This window comes from Balaenoptera ricei, chromosome 20 (genome assembly GCF_028023285.1).
Source record: "Balaenoptera ricei isolate mBalRic1 chromosome 20, mBalRic1.hap2, whole genome shotgun sequence".
Lineage (NCBI taxonomy): Eukaryota > Metazoa > Chordata > Mammalia > Artiodactyla > Balaenopteridae > Balaenoptera > Balaenoptera ricei.
In genome coordinates this window covers 19389484-19412262 of record NC_082658.1, presented here as the reverse complement: position 1 = coordinate 19412262, position 22779 = coordinate 19389484, and the positions used below count along the sequence as shown (strand labels likewise).

Below are 22779 nucleotides of genomic sequence, written 5' to 3'. Positions count from 1 at the left end.
GGACTGGAGAATCCAGAGGCAGGGGTGAGGGGGAAATATCATGCTCATTCCTCCTGCCAGCAATGCACCCCCAAGGCTGGCTGGCATTCTTTGGATGACCCCAAGAGATCAGGCCCATAGTTACCCATCACTCTGCAGGGGAGAAGGTAAGTAAACTGACTTTAATCAAAGAGGAATTAGGGCTGAGGGTCAGAAGAGTCAATGGTTCTCTGGCTGTGGCAGCAGCACCAAAGGAGGGAGTCCCAACTGTCATTTTAAGGTGCACCATGATGCCCATGCCCCCAGTGTACAAAGACTTGTGGGACCCAAGGACAGATGCTGCCAGCTCCACACTGAATTCAACTGCTTCCCCACACCAGGGATAGCCTTTGTAGTAAACTTCCACACCACCGAGGATCTGGAGGATCTGGAGGAGGAAATAGTCAACTCAAAGCTAGCTACCAAGTGGCCTAGGTAACTGGGACCACGAGCCAGAGCTGGTCTTTCAATTGCCCCTCTTCTTTACTTGTACTAAGACTGATAGGAGCCTCTCTCTTAGACTGTGGTCCTTGATACTTCAGTGCCAGTGCAAATTTTCCTTTTCAAGAGGACAGCTAGCTATTTGCACCTTCCCCTCATCCAAGACCTGGTACAGCTGTATTGACATGTGGGGCGTCACCCTGGGAAACTTACTTGCCAAGCACAAAGGCAGGCATGAGGGTTACTAGCTGTTCATGTGGGTAAGCAACATCTCACTAGTTTTTCTGTCCCTTGCACTTCCAATCTAAGAGACTGCATATCCTGGTGTCTATGTGGCAATGGGGTTAAGAAAATTAATGGGGAGTACAGTCATTTGTGGCCTCATAGGGGGTCCTCACCTCTCTGGGCTTCCATTTCACAATTCTGAGTTGGCTCAAGCTGGGACTGTGACTCTAGGGAATCAGGGGGTCCCCTTCCCTCCCTCCCTCCCAAATCAAGACTCATGCAAAACACTGGCAAATGAGCCAAGTTTACATGTCTAAATTTTATTTTCTCCAAGTCACAATGCCAATCACATATGTGCACCCTTTAAAACAGTAACAAACAAGAACAATACACATATAGAAACTCTTGCAACAAAACACAGTGGACCAACAGAGACAACTGTCACAGTGTCTTAAGGTCTGGGAATCTGGGCATGTGGCCCACTGGCTTGAGGAGACATCTTCAGGTTTAAGGCAAAGGGAACAGCCTACAAAAGGCACAACCATCAGCCACCCCTGGAAGAATCTCTTAGTTGTTTCCTCCTTGGGGGTTACAGCTTGAGTGCCTCTTTCCCCTCCCACCCCTGTGACTCAGAGTGGTTAAGCCAGCTGTTGAAGAGAAGGAACAGAATTGGTGACATTACTTGGGGAGAGACACAGCTGCCACCTTCTCCCTCAGGTTCTGTAGAAGGACAGGGACAATGGCCAAGTTACCCCTGGCAGTCACAAGTGCTGCAGTAACAGGAATCTCTTCCAAAGAGGCAGCAGGGGAGTGGTTCAGCGCCACAGATAAGAAGGAAAGGAGGGAGGAGCCCTTGCCCTGAAGTGACTGGTTTCCTTAGGCTTTAGGCCCAGGTGTGGTATCCTCTGTCTGCAAGGACAGGAGTAAAACTTAGGAAAAACAAGGTAGTAACATCTAAAACACTTGTAGCAGGAAAGACATGGAGAAGAGCAATTGCAAAGGACAGGGAAGACCGCTGGCTGGGTAATATCTGCCTCTAGAGAGATAAATTGGTCCATAGCAACTGGAAGGGGTGTGGTAGAAAGGATGTAAAGAAAAGCAGAGCCCTCTAATTCCACTTACCTCAAAGACTGAGCCTTGAGGACTGTGTGAAGACATACCCCTAAGGTGCAAAGAGTCTCACTCCACCCTCCCTTTCTCACTAAAGCATCTAGTTTTGCCATCTCTCCCCACTGTTGAGACTTTGCCCTTAGTAGAGAACTGAAGTCTACCAGAGTACAGAGACTGATGGAGGCCCAGAATTCTAAAAACTGAAGTCAAGAAGAAGGACTCCTACCACACACTTTGAGATCTTCACAACGGGACACTCTGTGCAGACAGCTATGTTTCCATAGGGTTAGAAGAGTTAAGAGAGTCCAAGTATACAATAACAAAGGCCAACCAAAAATGAAAGGTCAGCTCTTTGTAGACTTGGTGGGGGAAGACTGGCTGGTAAGGTCTCAATTATCTGGGATGCAGGGAAGAGCCAAAAGGGAACCCAGAGAAGCTAGCAAACCAGAGAATGAACTTGTTTCATTTAAAGGCAGAGAGAGAGAAAAGGGGCGGGGTGGGGGGGGGCGGGGTTTAAAGGAATATTAATTTAAGAATAGCAAGCCAGGCTTTAAAAACGAACATCTTAGAAAACAAAACAGGATGGAGCTTCCCTGGGAGCAGCAGATGCTTGAATTTCCCAGGAGAAAGTGAAGAAGAGCAAAAGATGTGGGCTCCTAGATGTAGACTCAGAAGCCTCGGCTGTCTGGATCTCTGCTCCTCTGAGCACAGCCAACTCAAAGAAAGACTGAAAATGGGAGGAAGTCCACTTGTTTCTCCCTTTCTCCAACAGAGCCTATCCTCTGAGGAAGGCAGGGGTCCCCCCATTCAGCTGCTTGCTGGTAGGAGCCACCCTGTATCTTCGAAGCCCTCCTGGTAGTAGACAGCCGGTTGTTTTCTATCCTGGGTTCTCACCTCTGCTGTCCTGACAGGGGTGAGAAAAAGGGAAGAACCACCAAAGTGTTAGTGGACCTTTTGGGCATTTACAAGCTATTTTCAGAAAACCACATTTCTAAATAATGTATATTAAAGTAATATCCCTAAAACAAAACAAAACAACAAAACCCCCATGGTCTTTCTCCTCCACGACCTTTAGAATTGGCTCTGCTGTAACACCTCAAATTTAGATTTCCCCTTTCCTTAATAAGGAATGCCCTCCTGCATTTTTTCCTTCCAGCTTCCCAAATAAAATGCTACCAAATTAACAGTGGTTTCTACTCAACCCTGCTCAGTGCATTCATAAAACAAAGAAACTGGCAAATTTTGGGACTCCTCTAAGCCTCCCCCTGAGATATCCCATGATTACAACTTAGAGCATTAATTAGGTGACTGTTAAGCAAGTAAGCATTAGCATTAGTTTTAAGAATGTTCTGAGTCATATTAAGTTGTACACTTACTTTTATATGATGTTAGATTTAAAATATTCAGAAATTCATATTAACTGGAACCCCTGCTTACAACCTGAAATAAAGTTGGAATTTGTTATCAGGTCATTATTATTTAAAAAAAAAAAAAAAGACCATTTTCCATAGAAACACACCCAGAAAAGGAGGGAAATCTGAAGAAAAGGAAAGCCCACTGAGGTCGGATGTGCCCTAAACATCCCTTGTTTAGAGCTCCTTCCCTAGGAGCTCTCATACCTCAGGTGGTGGGGGCTTGATGGTGACTGGCTGGGGAGTCCTCCGGGGTGGGGAGGGCTTTGGCTGCACCTGCTGCTGGGCGGGGTTATAGTAGGTCACCCCTCCATATACCTGCGATGGGGCCTGGGACCCCAATAAACAAGGAGAAGAAAAAGGAATTAATTCATCCAAACTATGATAAACAGGAAACATTATTCAGGCACAAAAATAAGAGTATTGGGGAATTTATAAATCTCTAAGCTGCCCCCCTTTAAAATAATTATTCATTTCTGCCTTAATATGTCCTAATATGGTTCTTACTTCTTCAAAGTACTACCCAGCTTTCTCTAATTCCTACCATTAGCTGACAAATGGAAGAGACTGAGCTCAGTGGTGACACTCCAGATACCACATGGTGTCAACCTTCTGGGAGTTAAACAGTACAGGGAGGGGTAGGGCTGGTAAGTAGAATACAGCTTCATTATGCAGTTGAATAAATAGCAGACATGCCAACCTAAGACATACTAAAACACTTGAATGAAAAACATCATTAAAGAAATGGAAGAGAATAAACAGATGATGGGCATCACATAAGCTGCATTTCTAGCTCCTGACCACCAAGAGGCGTCCTGACACCACATGCAAATCAGTGGCATTGAAATGTTGTCTCCAATTCTTTGAGCATTCTCCTCATACTATATTCCTGTCTGATTTAAAGGATGTGTACTTAGGAAAATCTCATTAGCCATCTCACCTGCGTGTTAGGATATAGATGAGGCGGTGGTGGGGGAGGCAGTGCCCCTGGCGCATAAGGGTAACTGGGATTACCAAAGTTCATGACGCCTGGAGCAGAAAAGTAGGTAGGAGCAAGCAACTGCTGAGGCGGTGGCTGTCCTGGAGACATGGACACTGGTGGGGGATAGAGGCCTGGATTGGGCAGAGGCGCCGGTGTCTGGTGGGGATGTAAACCTGGACAAGAAGAAAACAAAAACTGAAATAAAAGGTAACACCATTTCCATGGGATGGCCTGGCTGGACTGCTCACCACAAACTGCTCAGGGTGGAAGTCCTCAGGATGGACCCAAGAGGAGTTTGTTGCCCAAGCAGCCAAAGTGGCCAGCTTCATTAGCAAGCAGCACAGAGCTCAGGAGGATGGGGTTTGTGAAGCCCCCAACACATATCCTCACGTACTGGAAGCATACAAGCAGAGGCACAAAGCTTACCTGGGTGGGGAAGGTGCATTTCTGGCTGCACAATCATGCCCTGAGGAGGCAGTGGGGCAGGGCTGTCACCATGGGTATAGATTGGTCCCTGGAACTGCACTGTAAGATATCACATTGGGACTCTCATAAACCCTCACTCTTCACATCACATGGACAAGTCTCCTTGTCCCCCAAGCCCTTTGAAAAGATGTTCTCATTTCCATGTGAAGAAAACAGCAACCAGAGAATGTTTGTTAACCACAAGGAGAGGTCAGAAGGGAAATTCAGGAGGCAGGAGGCTGGTCTCTTAGTTCACTTCACCCTGCCAAGAAAGATACTCCAACAATAAAAATAAACTCACATGGATCATAGTAATGTCCCTCCATGATACTGATGTGCACAGGAGGGGCAGGGGGCTCCGGCACAGGTCTTTGCCGTTGAGATGAATAGCGTTTGGCTCGCCCACCCTGGACACCCTGAAATAAAGAAAGAGGTCTGAGCAAGAAGACTTCCAAAAGGCTGACTCTCGTATCATGTCCCACCCTCCTTTAGGTACTGCAAAACACTTACCTGGTACATGGCGGTGTTAAAAAAAGTATTTGCAAAAAGAATTGAAAAACCAATGAAAAGCATCAAGATCTAAACCCAAACCCTGTACCCTACATTTCGGGAGACCCAAATTAAAAGGGAAACATGCGAAAACTGACTTAGTTTAAACAGTGAACAAGCTGTGACATGCAACCCCCAACATGTGCCCCTTTCCCCCTTCTGTACCATTTCTTCCATCCGGTTAAACTGAGGTGGAGGTCCTGCTCCCATGTGTATGTGGTTGGGCATACCTGTAATACACCAAAAAAGTCACTGCTGCAGAGCAGACAGATGTGAATGGGACTCAAGATACCATCAAGAAAGTGACAGCCTGAAGAATCCCAACATGGGGAATGGCTTTCTTCCTTTAAACTAACAAAATTCCTTTTAAACTATCTCTGCTTCCTGTCAACTCCAGCATTTGGAAATTTGCCCCCACCGCCTGCCACCTTAATATAGCAATAAAACCTTTGAACATGAAAAAAAAAAAAAAAAACTTCAGCAATGCAATTCAGAAAATGCCAAGTTCAAAATCTTCCAATCAAGTATTTCCCTGCACAGAATCCTTGGGAGGTTATAATTAGCATATTACATTATCAAACATATTGAAAAATCTCAGCCCTGAAGTCTCTGAGCAACAACTAGAGAGGGGAGGATGTTCTAAATCTACCTGATTATTCCTGGCCACAGAGGTCTGGGCTAGAAGTATGGGAAGAGATTCCCCTCTGGCTGAAGATGACTCAGGACAAAAGGGAATGTTCTAGAGACTGTCTTCCAATGGTAATAAGGCATTGGTAGGAGAGTGTACTCCTCTAACCAAAGATCAACCCCAGGTCCAGTTTAGGCTACCCTGGTTTTCGGTGTTCAAAAATTACACACACCAGATAAGAATGCAGAAATTGCCAGTCCAAATGAGGATTTCCAATCTTTGAGCTCGAATTAGATTTCAGAAACTAAGGAAAAGATCCTCTGATCTATCTGACTGGAGGAAGAAAAAAAGGATGGGGGAGAGGGGTGGTAGACAGGTCCTAGTCACTAGCACTATGCTGTCCAACAGGATATCCACTAGCCACATGTAGTTATTTAAATTTCAATTAATTAAAATTAAAACTTCAGCTTCTCAGTCACTCTGGCCATATCACAAGTATTCAAAAGCACCATCAGTACAGAAAGTTCTACTGGGCAGCCTGGCTCTAGAAGACTGAGGAAATTAGAGAGGCTTTCCTTTCAAGAAGATTAGGAGATACTCATCCAAATTCAAATGCAGTTTCTGCCTTGAAACATTTAACCATTAGTTCAAATAATAAGAACACTGCCTTCTTCCACTTTTTCTACAGCGACTGGTAACGGATTCTGTACTCAGGAGCTCAGTATTGATGACTGATCAGTTAATAGTAAGCAAAGTAGTGGGGTAGTCTTGTGCAATAAATAAAACTGCTCTGAGGTTTTTGGATGAATATACCTATGAATCCATCTGTTCCTTGCAGTTAATGAAGATACTGTCAGACACCACATCCCTGAGAGACATAAGTCCCATGCCCCTAAGTCCAATGATATAAAGGGGAAAAAGCGAGTCACTATCCCTAAGGTACCTACCCCGAAGCTCACGTGATTGCAGGAATGAAGGCTGCCCTGGGCTCCAATTCTGTTCTGTTATATTTAGTTGTGCCACATCTTGTTCAAGTCCACCTGTGGTAGAATCCACTGGAGCCTCCCAGTTCCCAGTCTTAGCAGGCGGAGGAGGCGTAGTTTCTGGGACTGGAGGTGCTGGGGTCAGCCCTTCAGGTGGAGGGGGCACCTCCTCTGCAACCTTGACTGCATCTCCAGCTTTGACCCTGGTTCTTCTTGCCCGGGAATAGGATTTCTTCTCAATAGGCCTGTCAGGAGCTGGTGGTGCAGTGTCAGGAGCAGGATTTGGTATCTCTGAGGCCGCCTCCTCCTTCTCAGGACTGCCAAGCACTTGAGCATCTGCTTCTGGAGATGGATCCCTTACTGGAGTCTGCTCCAGGTGCCGTGACCGGTAACTAGTCTCATGTTTAACAGTCTCACCAGACCGGCCAGCATGCTGCCCACCAGCTTCCACAGGCCTAAAACCAGCACAACCTTCCTTGAAGCCTCCAGATCGAGAGTAATTCCTGGCAGCAGACATGCGGCCAGTACCTGCAGCATTCCTGTTGATAAATGTCCTTGGTGGTAAGGTGCCCCCAGGACCCTGGTGGCGATGGGACCTATTTGGCCGCTCACCAATCCAGTTTGGATCTCTTTGTGGAGGACTCCCAAACCTGAACAAACGGAATAGAGAAATAACAAAAGGGACCACTAGAGACATAAACTGAGGGTCAGGGAGACTTCCCATATTCCTCACCCAATTACGGGCCAGAATAGCATTTTAAAAAGCAGAGTTTTTCTCCTGTAAATATCAACAGTGTAGGCTCCAAAATTTCCTCACCTAGGTTTCCGGATTCTTCGGGGTTTGATGTCATCAGGATTGTGAGCTGAGCGGATGTCATAGCCATAAAGAGCAATGAGCTCCTGTCGGGACTTTGGAGCCTGTTCATCTTCCCGAAACTTGTCATGCTCCCAGCGACCCTCATCCTTCCACAGCTTTCGCTGACGTCCCTTGGGTCTGGTTGAAACCAGGGAAAAGTGTCTTAGGTTGGCAGATTCTGCCAAGTAAAGATGTTCATGAAATAAACAGGGTTGGGCAGGGAAACAGTAGGAACTCAGGTATTCTCTCCATCTTCCCCGACAGGCTATACGAAACAGGCCTTCCAAAGGCAAGAGTGAATCACAGCACCTCAGGGCCTGCTGGGCTCAAATGTAACAGGAATAGAAATGAGGAGAGACTTCACTTCAAACTACTCAGCACTCTGGAAACATCTCTCTCCTATAAGGCCACCTATGCAAGTATTTCAAATCCCAGAGGTTCTGAGCCTCAGATTAAAGAAGGCAGTGGAAGTGTGGGTCTGGATCCCAGCTCTTCCACCAAGAGTTACTAAATATTCTAAGCCTTACTTTCCTCATTTGTACAAGAGGGATAATCACAGTACTTACCTTAAAATGTTGTGAATAGTAAATGAGATAATACAAGTAAAACACTTAGCAAAGTGCCTGGCATATATTTCAGTAGTAAGCACTAAATACACACTAACATCCTACAGAGCAGTAGCAAGTGGCTGTTACCTGACTTCCTCCTCCTGAGTCTGCCCTCGAAGATCATGCTCAAAAAAGAGCCCTTTCCGGGGTATGTATGCTGGGTTCTTCCGATCTTCATCATCATCCAAATGCTTAGGGCCTTTTTTACCAACTTTGTTCTCCACAGGCTCTGTGCTCTCCTATTGGACAGATAAAGGACTCCTTACTCACTCCAAGGTTAAGAGCTCCTATTCCAGAACCCAAATGGAGGCCTTTGGTGGGTACTAACCTGTCCATCCCCACTTTGCCTCTCTCCAGTCACAGTGCCTTTGGTGTCAGGCTTTTCTTCTCCCTTCTCGTCTTTTGCTGAAGAATTAGCAGCATCATTGGCTTCTGATTTCAGCTCCACTTTGGAGTTTTCCTCTTCACTGTACTCCCCTTCATCACCCTGAAAAAAGTTTCCCTGTCAGCTGTGGAGATAAGATCTGAATGGTGTATTTTAAAATTTTCTATTTTTTTTTAAAATTTTCCATTCTTTAGGAAAACATTTTCTAACAAATTTTACTGTAATGTAAGAATTAAAAGCAAACACATCAATATTCTTACTAAAATTTCTAGAGAACAGAAACATTGTTAAACAAATTAAAAGCACATTAAAAAAATATATATACAGGGAATTCCCCGGCGGTCCAGTGGTTAGGACTCCATGCTCATGCCTTCACTGCCAAGGGCCTGGGTTCAATCCCTGGTCAGGGAACTGAGATCCCACAAGCGGTGCAGCGTGGTCAAAATATATATATATGTTTATATAGATTCCTGTAAGTTTTCCAGGAAGAAATGCAAGGAACTGTTAACAGCAGCAGCCTCTTTCATTCACTAAGCTTATTGTGATAATCATTTCATGATGTATGTCAAATCATTATGCTGTACACCTTAAACTTACACAGTGCTATATGTCAATTATACCTTAATAAAACTGGGAGAAAAAAACAACAAAAACCAAAAACAGTGGCAGCCTCTGGGGAAGAAGCCCAGGGGATACGGATGGGAGGCTCTAAGTGTCTAGCACACAGAAGGAGCTTTATCTTTGTTGATAATTTCTCTCCCTCTCAATGAACTGTCTCTTAAACATGCAGTGCCTAATAACTACACTCTAACTCAAGTTGTTAATTCTCTCATCTCAAAATGGCTTAGAACAGAGATTCCCAACCTTTTAGATTATGTGAACCCCTTTTTAGGATCTAAAATTTTCATGGGTCCCCATGAGACAATAGCTCAGTATAGTATCCACAAATTGAGAAAACATGTAATGACAAACAACTGCTATACATTCAATAATACTTTTAAATACATTAATATTTTATTAGGGGGCTTCCCTGGTGGCGCAGTGGTTGAGAATCTGCCTGCTAATGCAGGGGACACGGGTTCGCGCCCTGGTCTGGGAAGATCCCACATGCCGCGGAGCAACTAGACCCGTGAGCCACAACTGCTGAGCCTGCGCGTCTGGAGCCTGTGCTCCGCAACAAGAGAGGCCACGATAGTGAGAGGCCCGCGCACTGCGATGAAGAGTGGCCCCCGCTTGCCGCAACTAGAGAAAGCCCTAGCACAGAAACGAAGACCCAACATAGCAATCAAGCAATCAATCAATCAATCAATAAAAAAAAAAAAAAAAAACTTTAAAAAAAAAAAAAAAAATATTTTATTAACTCATATATATATTCAATAATAGTAGTACATAAAGGTGGGAGATGTTGATTTGGTGTACAGATAATGAGAACACAGCTAGTGAATTTGCAGCCCTTTATAATAACTCCATGATTTCCCAAGGCACTATTACTCTCAAGTTGGGAAACAGTGGCTTACATTTTTTATGTCTATGATATAAATACTAAATTTTCTGTAGCATGAGAGCCCCTTAGCCAACAACTCTATCCAGAATGATAAAATTATAAAATTTTGACTTGGAAAACTTTAGAAGAACTTGTACAATCACTGCACCTGAGAAATGAAAAAAATTAAAGCCCAAATGCTCTCTCTCCTCTCCACTTTCTTCCCTCTCTTAGCACAGCAAGATTGGATAATCCAATCAATTATACTTCAATTAAAACAAACAAACAAACAAACAAAAAACAACCGGATAATCCTGCTTGTGACATAGGAAGTGTTAGGTCTGTCCATACAAAGAAGGGTCCCTTAGGCCATCCTTTAAATAGGGGCCACTAGAAAGGGTTAGGCAATAGAGGTGTAGCTAGTTCTAGGTAGGGAAAGGGAGCAGCTAAGGCTCCTGCTACAGGGGCTGGCTTTAGACTAAAGTTACTCTCATATCCTTGTCCTTCCAAGATTTGGACCTAAGGAGGCAGGGCTATAGGTCAGGGGAGGTAGGTTTAGAGACCTATGAGGACACAAAGAAATGGATTCAAGGGAAGGTGGTTTAGTCCCCACTGCTGGGTTAACATGTAAGGGTACCAATATACCTCTGCCCCCCTGGTAGATTCGTGTACACTGGTCTCTTATTCTCCTACTGGGTCTGACACTCAGTCTGTACCAGACCCTCTCCTGACTCCAGGTCCAGGATGGCCTCAGGAATCTGATCAAAGATACTCACTGAGATTCCTGACGAAACAAGAAGCTCTCAAGCTCTAAGTCTCTGACCTTTTTTCAGATAGGGCTGCGATTGCCTGACTGGCCCAGACAAGTCAATTAATTCCCTTTCCCCTTTATTCCCTGCTCAGCATCAGGGTATTTCGGCCTCTAAGTGTTTTGGGTTAGGAGTCCCAGAAAGGTGACACTGCTATGAAACCACAGAGTTCAGGGAGACTGCTTGACCACACCCACGCTATGAGAACCACGCCTTTACCTACAGCTTTTTAACAACCAAGTACCCTTGATTCTTCCCATTTCCCCTCAATCACAAGAAGTTTTCTCTCCTCTTGAGTTGGGAATAGGTGGGTGGTAATCATTCAGTTCTTTCCTTGGTCCTATGTTCCCTTCAGGTTCTGTAGCAGAAATTGCAAGAATCTTGCTTGGGGGACCTCCCTGGTGGTCCAGTGGCTAAGACTCCACATTCCCAATGCAGGGGGCCCAGGTTCGAGTCCTGGTCAGGGAACTAGATGCCACATGCCACAACTAAGACCTGGCGCAGCAAATAAATAAATATTCAAAAAATAATAATAATAATAAAGATTTCATCTTTAAAAAAAAAAGTCTTGCTTGGTGTGTGTGACCTTAATTCACTACTCCCCCCCACCCCAACAATGACTGAATTCAAACACCTTAAAATAGTATCAGCATGATTAATGAGAGAACTTTGTTTTATGCTCTATCCCCTCTTAGTCTGTGGTGGAATGTCAAATGAGGCAACTCTTTTATTCCAAATGAGAAACTAATTTTGTTTCCAGGGCAGGACAGAAAGATACAAATAGCACAGTGCTGAGGAGACTCCAAATTAGCATCAAAGTCTGGTATAACGGAAGCCAAGGTGCTACCCTAGAGTCAAGCTTCTTCAGCTATGGGCTGACATCAAAACCCTTTCCCCTAGTGCTGACTCTCCCATTCAGTGAACACCCTTCCAAACCCTAAAGCCTAGCTCTCCACTGAAGCAACTGCTTCCCTGGCAGAATTCTCATGCAAACGTTTTAGCTCATTTTTCCATTCCCCACATATTTCAGAGGAAGAGGTCGAGCTGGTATCTTCCTCATTCTCAATGTCTCTTCCAGATCTAACTCCTCTGCCTCATTTTAAAAAATTTTTAATTTTTATTGTTTTTATTACTTATTGAAGAATAGTTGAATTATAATGTGCTAATTACTGCTGTACAGCGAAGGGACTCAGTTATACATATATAAACATTCTTTTTCCTATTCTTTTCCATTATGGTTTATCACAGGATACTGAATATAGTTCCCTGTGCTATACAGTAAGATCTTGTTAATCCATTCTATATATACCAGTTTGTATCTGCTAATCCCAACTCCACCTCATTTTAAACTGCTGCTTCTCTGAGGCTCCTATCACCTAGCTATACCCTGCTTCTCGAAAGTTCAGATTACATCACTTCACTTTTATGAAAGACCTACAGTAGCACTTGTTTTCACAAACTGAAAGAAGCTTCAAGAGAATTTTTGTTTTAAGAAAAAAGGCAAAAGTGAAAATTGTACTCAGTGTTTTGTTTTGCAGTGAGCTGTCATATTGGCAGCTCCACACCCCAAGCAGAAAGAGTGGCACCACCAAGCTCCTGCCCTGGGAACTACACTCGGCCTCTCAGCATCAAGCTGCCACAGCTTTGAACTGTGTCTGTGAGCATCCACGCTTTATGTCTATTTATTTTCTGCATCCCTTGGCAAGATGTGTCCTAAGGTAATTGCTTCTTTGCTTTAAGCCATTTCAGCTTACGAAAGGTTTCACAGGGACGCTCTATCAGACCAAGGGGGAAACCTGTACCTCTATGCCTCTGCCTGGGTCCACCTTGTCGTTAATTTGAAGACTATGGCAAGGAGCTCACAGTTTTCACCTCCATTTTAGTCATCCACTTCCATGTACACACTTCAGACCAGTCTTACCTGGAACTGCTATATACATTTTTTTTTTTTTTAAGTAAACCTGATCTTTTAAAAATCTTAAATTTAAACACCCCAGACTTTGATCAAAACTGCCACATGGGGGCTTCCCTGGTGGCGCAGGGGTTGAGAGTCTGCCTGCCAATGCAGGGGACACGGGTTCGAGCCCTGGTCTGGGAAGATCCCACATGCCACGGAGCAGCTAGGCCCGTCAGCTACAACTGCTGAGCCTGCGCATTGGGAGCCTGTGCTCCGCAACGAGAGGCCGCGATGGTGAGAGGCCCGCGCACCGCGATGAGGAGTGGCCCCTGCTTGCCGCAACTAGAGAAAGCCCTCGCACAGAAACGAAGACCCAACATAGCAATCAATCAATAAATAAATTTAAAAAAAAAACAAAAAAAAACTGCCACATGGGGGACTTCCTTGGTGGCGCAGTGGTTAAGCATCTGCCTGCCAATGCAGGGGGCACGGGTTCGAGCCCTGGTCTGGGAAGATCCCACATGCCCTGGAGCAACTAAGCCCGTGCGCCACAACTACTGAGCCTGCACTCTAGAGCCCGCGAGCCACAACCACTGAGCCCACGAGCCACAACTACTGAAGCCCGTGCGCCTAGAGCCCGTGCTCCGCAACAAGAGAAGCCACCACAATGAGCAGCACTGCACCGCAATGAAGAGTAGCCCCCGCTCGCCGCAACTAGAGAAAGCCCGCGGGCAACAACAAACACCCAACGCAGCCAAAAATATATATATAAATAAATAAATTTATTAAAAAAAAAAAAAGCCACATGGAAAAGAATGAAGTTAGACTCCTCACCCTCACCTCACCCCTTATAAAAAATTAACTCAAAATGGATCAAAGACCTAAAATATAAGAGCCAAAACTATAAAATTCTTAGAAGAAAACATGACTTTGCATTTGGCATGGATTCAGCAAAAGCTTCTTTGATATGACACCAAACACACAGCAACAAGAGAAAAAACAGATATATTGGACTTCATCAACACTGAAACCTTACACCATCAAGAAAGTGGAAAGACAACACACAGAATGGGAAAAAGTATTTGTAAATCATATATCTGAGAAGAAACTTACACCTAGAATATATAAAGAACTCTTACAACTCAATGATAAAAAAAAAACCCAATTAAAAAAAGGACAAGGTATCTGAATAGCCACTTCTTCTAGGAAGATACACGAATAGCCAATAAACACAAGAAATAATGCTCAACATCATTACTCATCAGGGAAATACAAATCAAAATGAGATACCATTTCATACCTACTAGGATGGCTGGAATCAAAAAATCAAGACAGTAATAAGTGCTGTTGAGAATGTGGAGAAACTGGAATTCCCATACATTGCTGCTGAGAATGTAAAATGGTGCAGCTGCTTTGGAAAACAGTTTGACAATTCCTCAAACAATTAAACAGTTACCACATGACTCAGCAACTCCATTCCTAGGTACATAACCAAGAGAAATGAAAACATACAACCACACAAAAACTTGTACACTAATGTTTACAGCAGCATTATTCATAATAAAAAAACAGAAACTCAAGGGTCCATCAATGGATGAATGGATAAACAAAATGTCGTATATCCATACAATGTAGTATTATTCAGTCATAAAAAGGAATGAAGTACAGGGGACTTCCCTGGTGGTCCAGTGGTAAAGAATCTGACTTCCAATGCAGGGGACATGGGTTTGATCCCTGGTCAGGGAACTAAGATCCCACATACCACAGGGCAACTAAGCCGGCACGCCACAACTACTGAGCTCATGCACCTCAACAAGAGCACCTGCGTGCCACAACTACGGAGCCCACATGCCACAACTAGAGAGAAAATCCGCACACCACAACTAGAGAGAAGCCCACACACCGCAAAGAAAAATCCCACATGCCTCAACGGAGACCCCGCATGACGCAACTAGCAGCCAAAAAAAAAAAAAAAAAAAAGGAATGAAGTACTGATACATGCTACAACTTGGATGAAAACCTTGGAAACATTATGCTAAGTGAAAGAAGCCAGTCATATTATATTATGTTGCCATATAATATATGATTCCATTCATATAGAAGGCCAGAATAGGGAAATCTCTAGACACAGAAAGTAGATTTGTGGTTGCTTAGGGCTGGAGCGAATGAGGATGGAGGAACTGTGGGGGGCAAGTGACAGCTAAAGGGTACAGAATTTCTTTTTTTTTTTTTTTTTTAAGATTTTTTTGATGTGGACCTTTTTTTTTTTTTTTTTAAATTTTGTTTATTTATTTTTTGGCTGTGTTGGGTCTTTGTTGCTTCACGTGGGCTTTCTCTGTTTGCGGCGAGCAGGGGCTACTCTTCATTGCGGTGCATGGGCTTCTCATTGTGGTGGCTTCTCTTGGTCAGCACAGGCTCTAGGTGCATGGGCTTCAGTAGTTGAGGCGCGCAGGCTCAGCAGTTGTGGCACACGGGCTTAGCTGCTCCGTGGCACGTGGGATCTTCCCGGACCAGGGATCGAACCCATGTCCCCTGCATTGGTAGACGGATTCTTAACCACTGCACCACCAGGGAAGTCCCCAGAATTTCCTTTTGAAGTGATGAAAATGTTCTGAAACTGACTGTGGTAATGGTCACACATACCTGTATATACTAAAAACTATAGAACTGTACACTTTAAAGGAGTAAGTTGAATGGCACATAAATTATATCTCAATAAAGCTGTTAAAAAAAAAAACAAAAACAAAAAACCCTGTTATTCCTGTTCTTTCTCAGTTACTCCTTTACTCTCTAGTCTCCAATTTCTTAAGACATCCACTCCCTTGACATTTCTACCTTTTCCCTACAGATCAGTCCTTTCCCACATTCACTTTCCTCTCAACTCTGTGACCCCTTCATTTCAATCACTACTAGTAATTCCCTCAAGTCCCCTACTCCCATGTGCCCAAGACTGGATCAACTAACTGTCTGCTTTTTCTAAGCTTACAACCAGACTTCTGATCATCACTAAAGGGAGTTTAAAAAAAAAAAAAATATCATACAACTTCACCCATCAGTGCCACCTCCAACCTCAACTACTCAAACTTCCTTTAGTCTCACAATTCCTACACTGCCCTTCCACCAACAACCATTCTTTACGTTTTTCCTTCTATTTCACAAGGAAAACAAAACGAAGGGCACACCAGCTTCCTCCCCATATACCTTTCCTTCCCACTTCTCTATAATTACAATGGAAGACGTTTTTCTTGTCTGTTTCCTATTTCTTCTCATGTACTCAGTCAAGGACACCAATACACGCATTACCTATCCCCTCCCTGTTCTCTCCCTTTCTACTGATTTCTTCAACCTTTAGCCATACTTTGTTCTCCAACTTAAAAAATAACACCAAACCCTCTCTTGACGTTAGAGCCTTCTTTCCAGCTACCAGCTCTCTAGCCTCCCCTTCATAGGCTAATTTCTTTAAAAAATTTTCTTGGAGGATTCTGGGAAAATGGCAGCAGCATAGTTTTTGATCTCTTCAAATCTCCACATGAAATGGGAGCAAGATCAAAACCCTCTGGATAACATTTACAACAAAACTAGGCTGCAAGCTATCCCCCAGGACCCAAAATATAAGCACATAAGAGCAAAGCATCAACAGCCACAAGACCTGCATCAGATTGGTATCAGTGTTGGAAAAAGCAGAGAGCACTAAATGGACCTGAAAACAGGAGAACCCTGAACTAGTCAATAGGTAGTCAAAAGAAAGCAAAACTGAGAATAACAGTTGAAACCAGAAGGGGTTTTACTGTCTCCAATAGAATGTGAGTTTAAGGGTCCTGCAGTAAGAAGGTCTGAAAGGGTTAGAGCAGTGTAACCCTTTTGAAATCTTAAAACCAATCTGGCTGCCAGGGCCCCCTCTAGGAGAGTAACACACTGAAGATAAAACTGTTGAGAAGAGAATCAAATTCAGCAGAAGAGGGATAAAAGGAATGAAGGAAAGAGAAGGTCCAAAACACATTAGAGAAGGGAACAAAAGCAGGAAATCTCAGAAGGCAAGCCACCATATATTTTTTTTAACACTACAGAAAAACAACTGAAGAGGGAGCTCTATGAAGTTAGAAAAAGTTACTCTGAGCCGCACTTCCTTCGAAAAGATCAGGAAAACTAATTTTTAAAATCAACAAAGGAAAAATACAGAGATCAAATCCCACATAAACTTGCTATGAGAAAAAAAAATAAGTAGAATAGCATTCCTACAATGAAAGCATGCCAAAAAGACATGCATATCATATCAAAATTGTAACTTCTATTTCAAAATGAGCAAAAAAGACATTAATATTATATAAGGCATGAAAGAACATCAGTCAGAATTAGAAAAATCCAAAAATGACATGAAAGAACTCATTCATTCAAAGGAAGATATCAGAAATTAAAAAAAAAAAATTCATTTCAAATACAAAGTCTAAAACTAGAAGGAACACAAACAAGCGTGGATAAACACAACAATAATGCCTTATGAGAAATTAAAAGTGAAAAGGAAGAAAATATTTAAAAATCAACAGAAAATGAAGAAACAGACATAAAGGATTACAGAGAAAGGGTCAAACACTGAAGACAGGAAAAGAATATTGGGATAGAAGTTCCATGACATACTGTAGAGCACATCTCATACCTATGAACACTGATCCAGAATGACCAACTCCAGGACAAATTCTAATAAATTTACTGGACCCTAAAGAAAATATACTGGGAATACCTAGACAAAAATAGCAAGTGCCTTATAAGGGAAAGAAAATCAGGTGTTCATTAGTCAGTTCCGTGCAAGATAAAAAGCTTTGGGTCACACTGGTATTTTTCCAAGGATATCATGGAAAGACAATTTGCAAGAAATACAAAGGACAGAGAGAGCATGCTAAATTGTACTATGAATGAGTGACCATCAAAATCTTTTCAATGGATACACTGTAAAGAAAACAAAGGGATGAAAAACTAAACTGTAGACTAAGAGATAGATCAAAATTTAAGAAATAGGCAAGACTAAAGTGTGGCATCTAGGTATATACAGTTAGTGATCAACAAGAAATTCAAGCAAGTAACAGATTACAATGAAAGGCAAGATGTCAAGTCTACTTCTCTAATCTAGACAAGTGCTGTCCAACAGATCTTTCTGGGATGATGGAAATGTTTTTATCTATGCACATGTGGCTACTGAGTACTTAAAATGTAGTTACTGCAACTGAGGAGCTGAAACTTTAAGTTTAATTAATTTAAATAGCCACATTTGGCTGGTGACTACCCTATCTGACAGAACAGAACTACACCTCTCTCTTAAATTTCAGACAATATATACTAGATATTGCCACATCAAAGTCCCACATGTTCCTCAATCTCAAAACATCCAAAACTTAACCCACTGTCCTTCCTAAAATCTCCTCCCCCTGTGGTCCGTTTCTTAGTGAATAACACCATTCATCAACCTGGGCATCCCTTTGACTCCTCCTTAATTCAGGCTCCACATTCAATCAATCAAGAAGTTCTATTAGTATCACCGAAATATCTCTCAAATCTATGTCTTGCCAGTGCCACTGCCATGTCCTTTCTTTAGGGCACCATCACGCTCCTTGGACTATCCTAATAACCTTTTAACAGCTCTGTCTCCAGTCTTGCCTCATCCACAATTCATCCTCCACACTTAAGCCTCCAACAGCCTTTCTTTCTTTGCTGTTAGAGTAACATCCAAACTCATTTATACACAGAATGGTACACTCCTATAAAGTCACAATCACCAAACCTCACTGAACACTCCATACTGCCTGGCAGTCTTTCTGATGTTTCTGTTCTCTAGTGACTACAGCAAACATTCCTCACTCCAAAACCTCTTATCTCCTTCTTACTCTTTGCAGATAACTTTACCATTGACTTCAAAGAAAATAAATCATCTCATCAATCACCACATTCTGTCAATTCCATAGCCTAAATAACTGTCAGTGCTGTCCACTTCTATTTTCACTGCCACCACTCCACTCCATGCCACACTTACTACTTTCCTAGACTTCCACAGTAGCTTTCTTAACTAGCTTTTCTGTCTCTAATCTTGCTCCCTTCAGATCAACTCTCCCCACTGCACACAAAATGATGGTTATAAAAATAATAATTCTAAAATATTACTGTGACTCAACCTGGGATCTTGTTAACATACAAATGTCTGAATCTTCACTCCCTCTGCAAGATTGTTTCAGTAGGATTTTTTCATGTAGGTGTTCCCTGGATCTGACAAACACTGCTTTAAAATTTAAGTCTTATTCATAATCTGTATCACACTCTTGTTTAAAACCCTGGTACACTTTTTTACTTCCTTAGAATAAAATCCAAATAGTTTTCAGCCTGGCTTATAAAGTACTTTAAAATTTGGACTGAGATTCATCCTTACCACCAGTTGTACTAAACTCTTCATATCCTCCAACTCACCATGCAGTCCATCCCTTCCAGACCTTCTTTCCACACTGTTCCCTCTGCTTAGAAAATTCTACCTGGCTAACTCCTATTCACCCTTCAGGTCTCTATTTGAACATTCGCTCCTGTAAACATTTCCAAACACCCTAAACCCAGTTAGTTGCCCCTGCTATGTGCTCCCAAAGCACCTTATGTTTCCAATACCATGGTATTTACCAAACATTATTGTAATTACTTAGTTAACTGTCTATATTTTCCCCCTCTGACCTGGAATGTACTGCTAAATTCCATGAGGGCAGAACCATGCCTGTCTTTTATTCCAGTGCCTAGTACAGCTCCTGGCACTGAGCAGGCACTTAATAAAGAGAAGGAACAAGTAATCCCCGCATGATCTGGCCCCTACTCACTAATATGCCCTTATTTCTTGTATCCATCCTGTCCCAACAATGTTCCAGTCACACCAAACTACTTTCAAGTTTCCAAATATTTAACCTTCTCTCCTGTCTCTGGGCTTTTGTAGCAGTTGTTCGCTCTGCCTAGCACATGGTTTGCCTGGCTAACTCCAATTCGCTCTCCTCTGACTGCCTAAGACGGACTCAGTACCGGGCCATTAACACCCTACTTAACCCTATCCCCGAGCAGTTGTCACCAAGTCCTATTATTGCCTCAATGTTTGTCTGACTTCCTTACTAAGTTGTAAGATTCCTAAAGATAGGAACTTTGTTACAGTGTTCACTGTTGCATCTCCAGGGCTTAATGGAAAGTCTAATATGTAGCAACAGTTCTATAAAATTTATAGAATGAACCTTTGATCCACAATCCAATTCCTCCTTATATCTCAGGGCTCTGTTCAACAACTCCAGGAAACAAATAGCCATTCTGATAGCGTCTCTAGTAGTTTATTCAATCAAAACAAGGAAGTTCACAAACGTTTGGCTTAGGGAAACTTTCTGCTAAAGACAGAAAACCTTATCCATAAACTGAGAAATGTTTCTGACACAAACCACTCAGAATTCTACCCTTTTAAGGTCTTCAGATATACTCAGAAAAAATATCCAACTGGCTGGCTTCACTACCTAGGCATCATGAAATGGAGTGTCAAACAACCTGTAAAGGGCTTCAGAATGTTCTCATTCTCTTATTTAGAACCTTATTTCCTTTAGACAGGGTGAAAAGCCAGCTATTAACAGTGTAACACATGTGGCCTGAAGAGGCTTACACCAAGCTTCCCTCCCTATAACTGAACAAGACCCTTTATAATAGTTTTTCAGAAGCACAAATGAAGAATGCACAAGAGAAGTTAACAAGTAGGTGATGGTACTTTTGAACCACAGGTGTGTACAGTTTTTAAAATACATTTTCCAACCTACACCATAGGAAAAAGAAACTATCACACTCACTTCTGAGTCTTCTGCACTTTCATAATCCGAGAGAACAGCTGAAAGAAAACAGAAACATGTAAAGAAAAAAAATTCAACACAAATTATTATAATTACATCTCCTGACTGCCTGTTGCGGATCAAGCTAAAGCTCTCATTTAATTCTGACTTCAACCTATGAGGAAGATAAAATTACAGTCCCCATATACAGATTTAAAACAGGTTCAAAGAGTGACTTCGACTTTCCCAGGATCATACTGCTAAAACGTATGCTTTTAAGCTCTATGCTACAAAGAGCCACTTTGTGGCACCCTCCCCCAAATCCTTAACAGTCTGAGAGGATGTCAATTGCTGGAAACGGCTGACCTGAGTTTATGGGCAAACAACTCTGTCAGGATGCTACTCACCATCGCCCTCGATGCCATCTTCACTCTCCTGAAGGAAAGGAAAAGACATGGGTTAGTTCTGTGACTTCCAGAGGGTGAGAGCTGAAAACTGAACACAAAATGGTTGGAAAGGGAGACGAGGAAAGGTACATCTTTAACAAGTAGCATCCGAGGGAGGTCCCGTCTATTCACCTCCAGTCCCAGTTTCTGAATAAACATCCACTTCCCATCCGCAGCAGCTCTGCCCTCCCCCCACAAACCGCTCCTCCTCGCTTGGGGCTCCGGAGGCAAACCGCACTGGGATAGCTCTCTCCTCGAACAAGTTACGCCTCAGCATCTACCGTTAACTCCCAGCCTCCCATCTTCACCTACACCCCGCCCGCCCCCCGGCCCGCCCCGCCCGCGCGCACTCACACACTCCGACTCCTCAGCGCTCTTGGCGCCCCCGCTCTCCACCCGCCGCAGATGAAGGGCCCCGGCTCGGCCTCCGCGCTGGGAAAGCACAGAGCCACTGCCGCCGCCTCCAGCGCTACCGCTGCAGCTCCCGCCGCCCCGCGCCGGGGAACCGCCGCTGTCTGAGCCGGAAGCACCAGATTCTTCGTCCTCGGTGTCCTGCGAAGCGCGCTGCCGCCGCCGATCCGCCATCTTACGGAGAACGGCCGCCGCCGGCCGCCTCCTGACGTACCCCGCCCGTCGCAGGGGCTGCCGGGAGGCTCGAGACCTGGTCCCAGCATGCTTCACTTGCGGCGCTGGTTGCCCTGCTCTTCAGGGGGAGGCGCTGGGGGCGGGGCTGGCGCGCTGCGGCAAGTTTGCGGGCGAGCGGGATTGCGTAAAGCGGTGGCGTAGGGGGCGTGGCGCGGCCCCTGACTTCCCCCGGTAGGGCACCGGGCGAGGGGAGTTGCATTCGGGCAGCCTCCTTCGGCTCCACGCTCGGCCATCTTGGGCTTTCCGAGTGGATATCTTTGACCTGTCACAGCTTCACTGCGGCATTGGAGTTGTTTCATGATTTTCTTTTTCGTTTCTACCTATGTTTGAAGCAGATCGTTTGACTGAATTCGTTTGCTTGGTAAAATCACGAATCAAGGGAAACCTCTGAAGCCGTTGTGCTGCATCAGATTTGTTAACACCAGCCCATTTTAAGCTAAAGGGCGGAGGAGGAACCAGTTGTTCGTAGTGAAGCCCGAGGATTTAGTGTTGCAGCACTACAGTGTTTTCCCTGTATTCTCATTTCCTCTTCCCCCTTCACGTGTCTTCCCACCCCAGCCATCACCTCTCCCAAAGTGCAGGCTGGTATGATGGTAATCTTACCAAGATTTAGAACCGATTTAAAAAAAGATAATCATAGGAACGGGCATTTGGTTCAATATCCTGACATGATTTCCTTCTTGTTAAGGGCATGCCAGACGGGTAAATGAGGGAATGCTGAGATTTTGGCAACACATTTTTCAGCAATGAAAAAAATCGGTATGTTTGTTTTGTACCATAATAAAAACATATAAGAAGCGTAAGCTATTAGTGCACCTACGGGAGTACACATTTTAATAATACACACCAGAGAAAGGTCACTATCATAGCACAGGATTCTGTCCTGTGTAATGCTTTTACAAATGCTATGTTTGATACTGATGTTTATCAAATTTATAGACAATATGAAACTAGAAGGTATTCTGAATGCCTTCAGAGATATAATCAGGATCCAAACAGATCTCAACTGGTTAAACAAGTGGT

General features: G+C 43.6%; 1 protein-coding gene across 2 annotated transcripts; it reads right to left on the bottom strand.

Annotated features, from left to right (window-relative positions):
• Positions 1-984: 984 nt before the first annotated feature.
• On the bottom strand, positions 985-21764 carry CASC3 (CASC3 exon junction complex subunit). 2 transcript variants are annotated; one of them, XM_059907539.1, is made up of 14 exons: positions 21466-21763; positions 21073-21100; positions 20687-20724; positions 8606-8764; positions 8365-8516; positions 7631-7807; positions 6778-7463; positions 5368-5432; positions 4955-5069; positions 4615-4713; positions 4147-4361; positions 3414-3536; positions 3171-3234; positions 985-2698 (listed from the first exon to the last, which is right to left on the bottom strand). In XM_059907539.1, the coding sequence occupies exons 1-13, from the start codon at positions 21694-21696 to the stop codon at positions 3211-3213; spliced, it is 2112 nt and encodes a 703-aa protein (XP_059763522.1). In that variant the 5' UTR covers positions 21697-21763; the 3' UTR covers positions 985-2698; positions 3171-3210. The 2 variants fall into 2 exon arrangements, with proteins under 2 accessions (XP_059763522.1, XP_059763523.1); XM_059907540.1 differs by lacking the exon at positions 4615-4713 and having other exon boundaries at positions 21466-21764.
• Between the last annotated feature and the right edge of the window lie 1015 nt (positions 21765-22779).

Excerpts from the sequence above, each read along its gene's own strand:
- CASC3 (XM_059907539.1), bottom strand. The coding sequence starts at position 21,696 with ATGGCGGATCGGCGGCGGCAGCGCGCTTCGCAGGACACCGAGGACGAA. Across the intron at positions 4,362-4,614 it reads AATGCACCTTCCCCACCCAG|GTTTACATCCCCACCAGACA; the intron begins GTAAGCTTTGTG and ends CTTCTTGTCCAG. Across the intron at positions 3,235-3,413 it reads TCAAGCCCCCACCACCTGAG|GTTGTAAGCAGGGGTTCCAG; the intron begins GTATGAGAGCTC and ends ACTTTATTTCAG.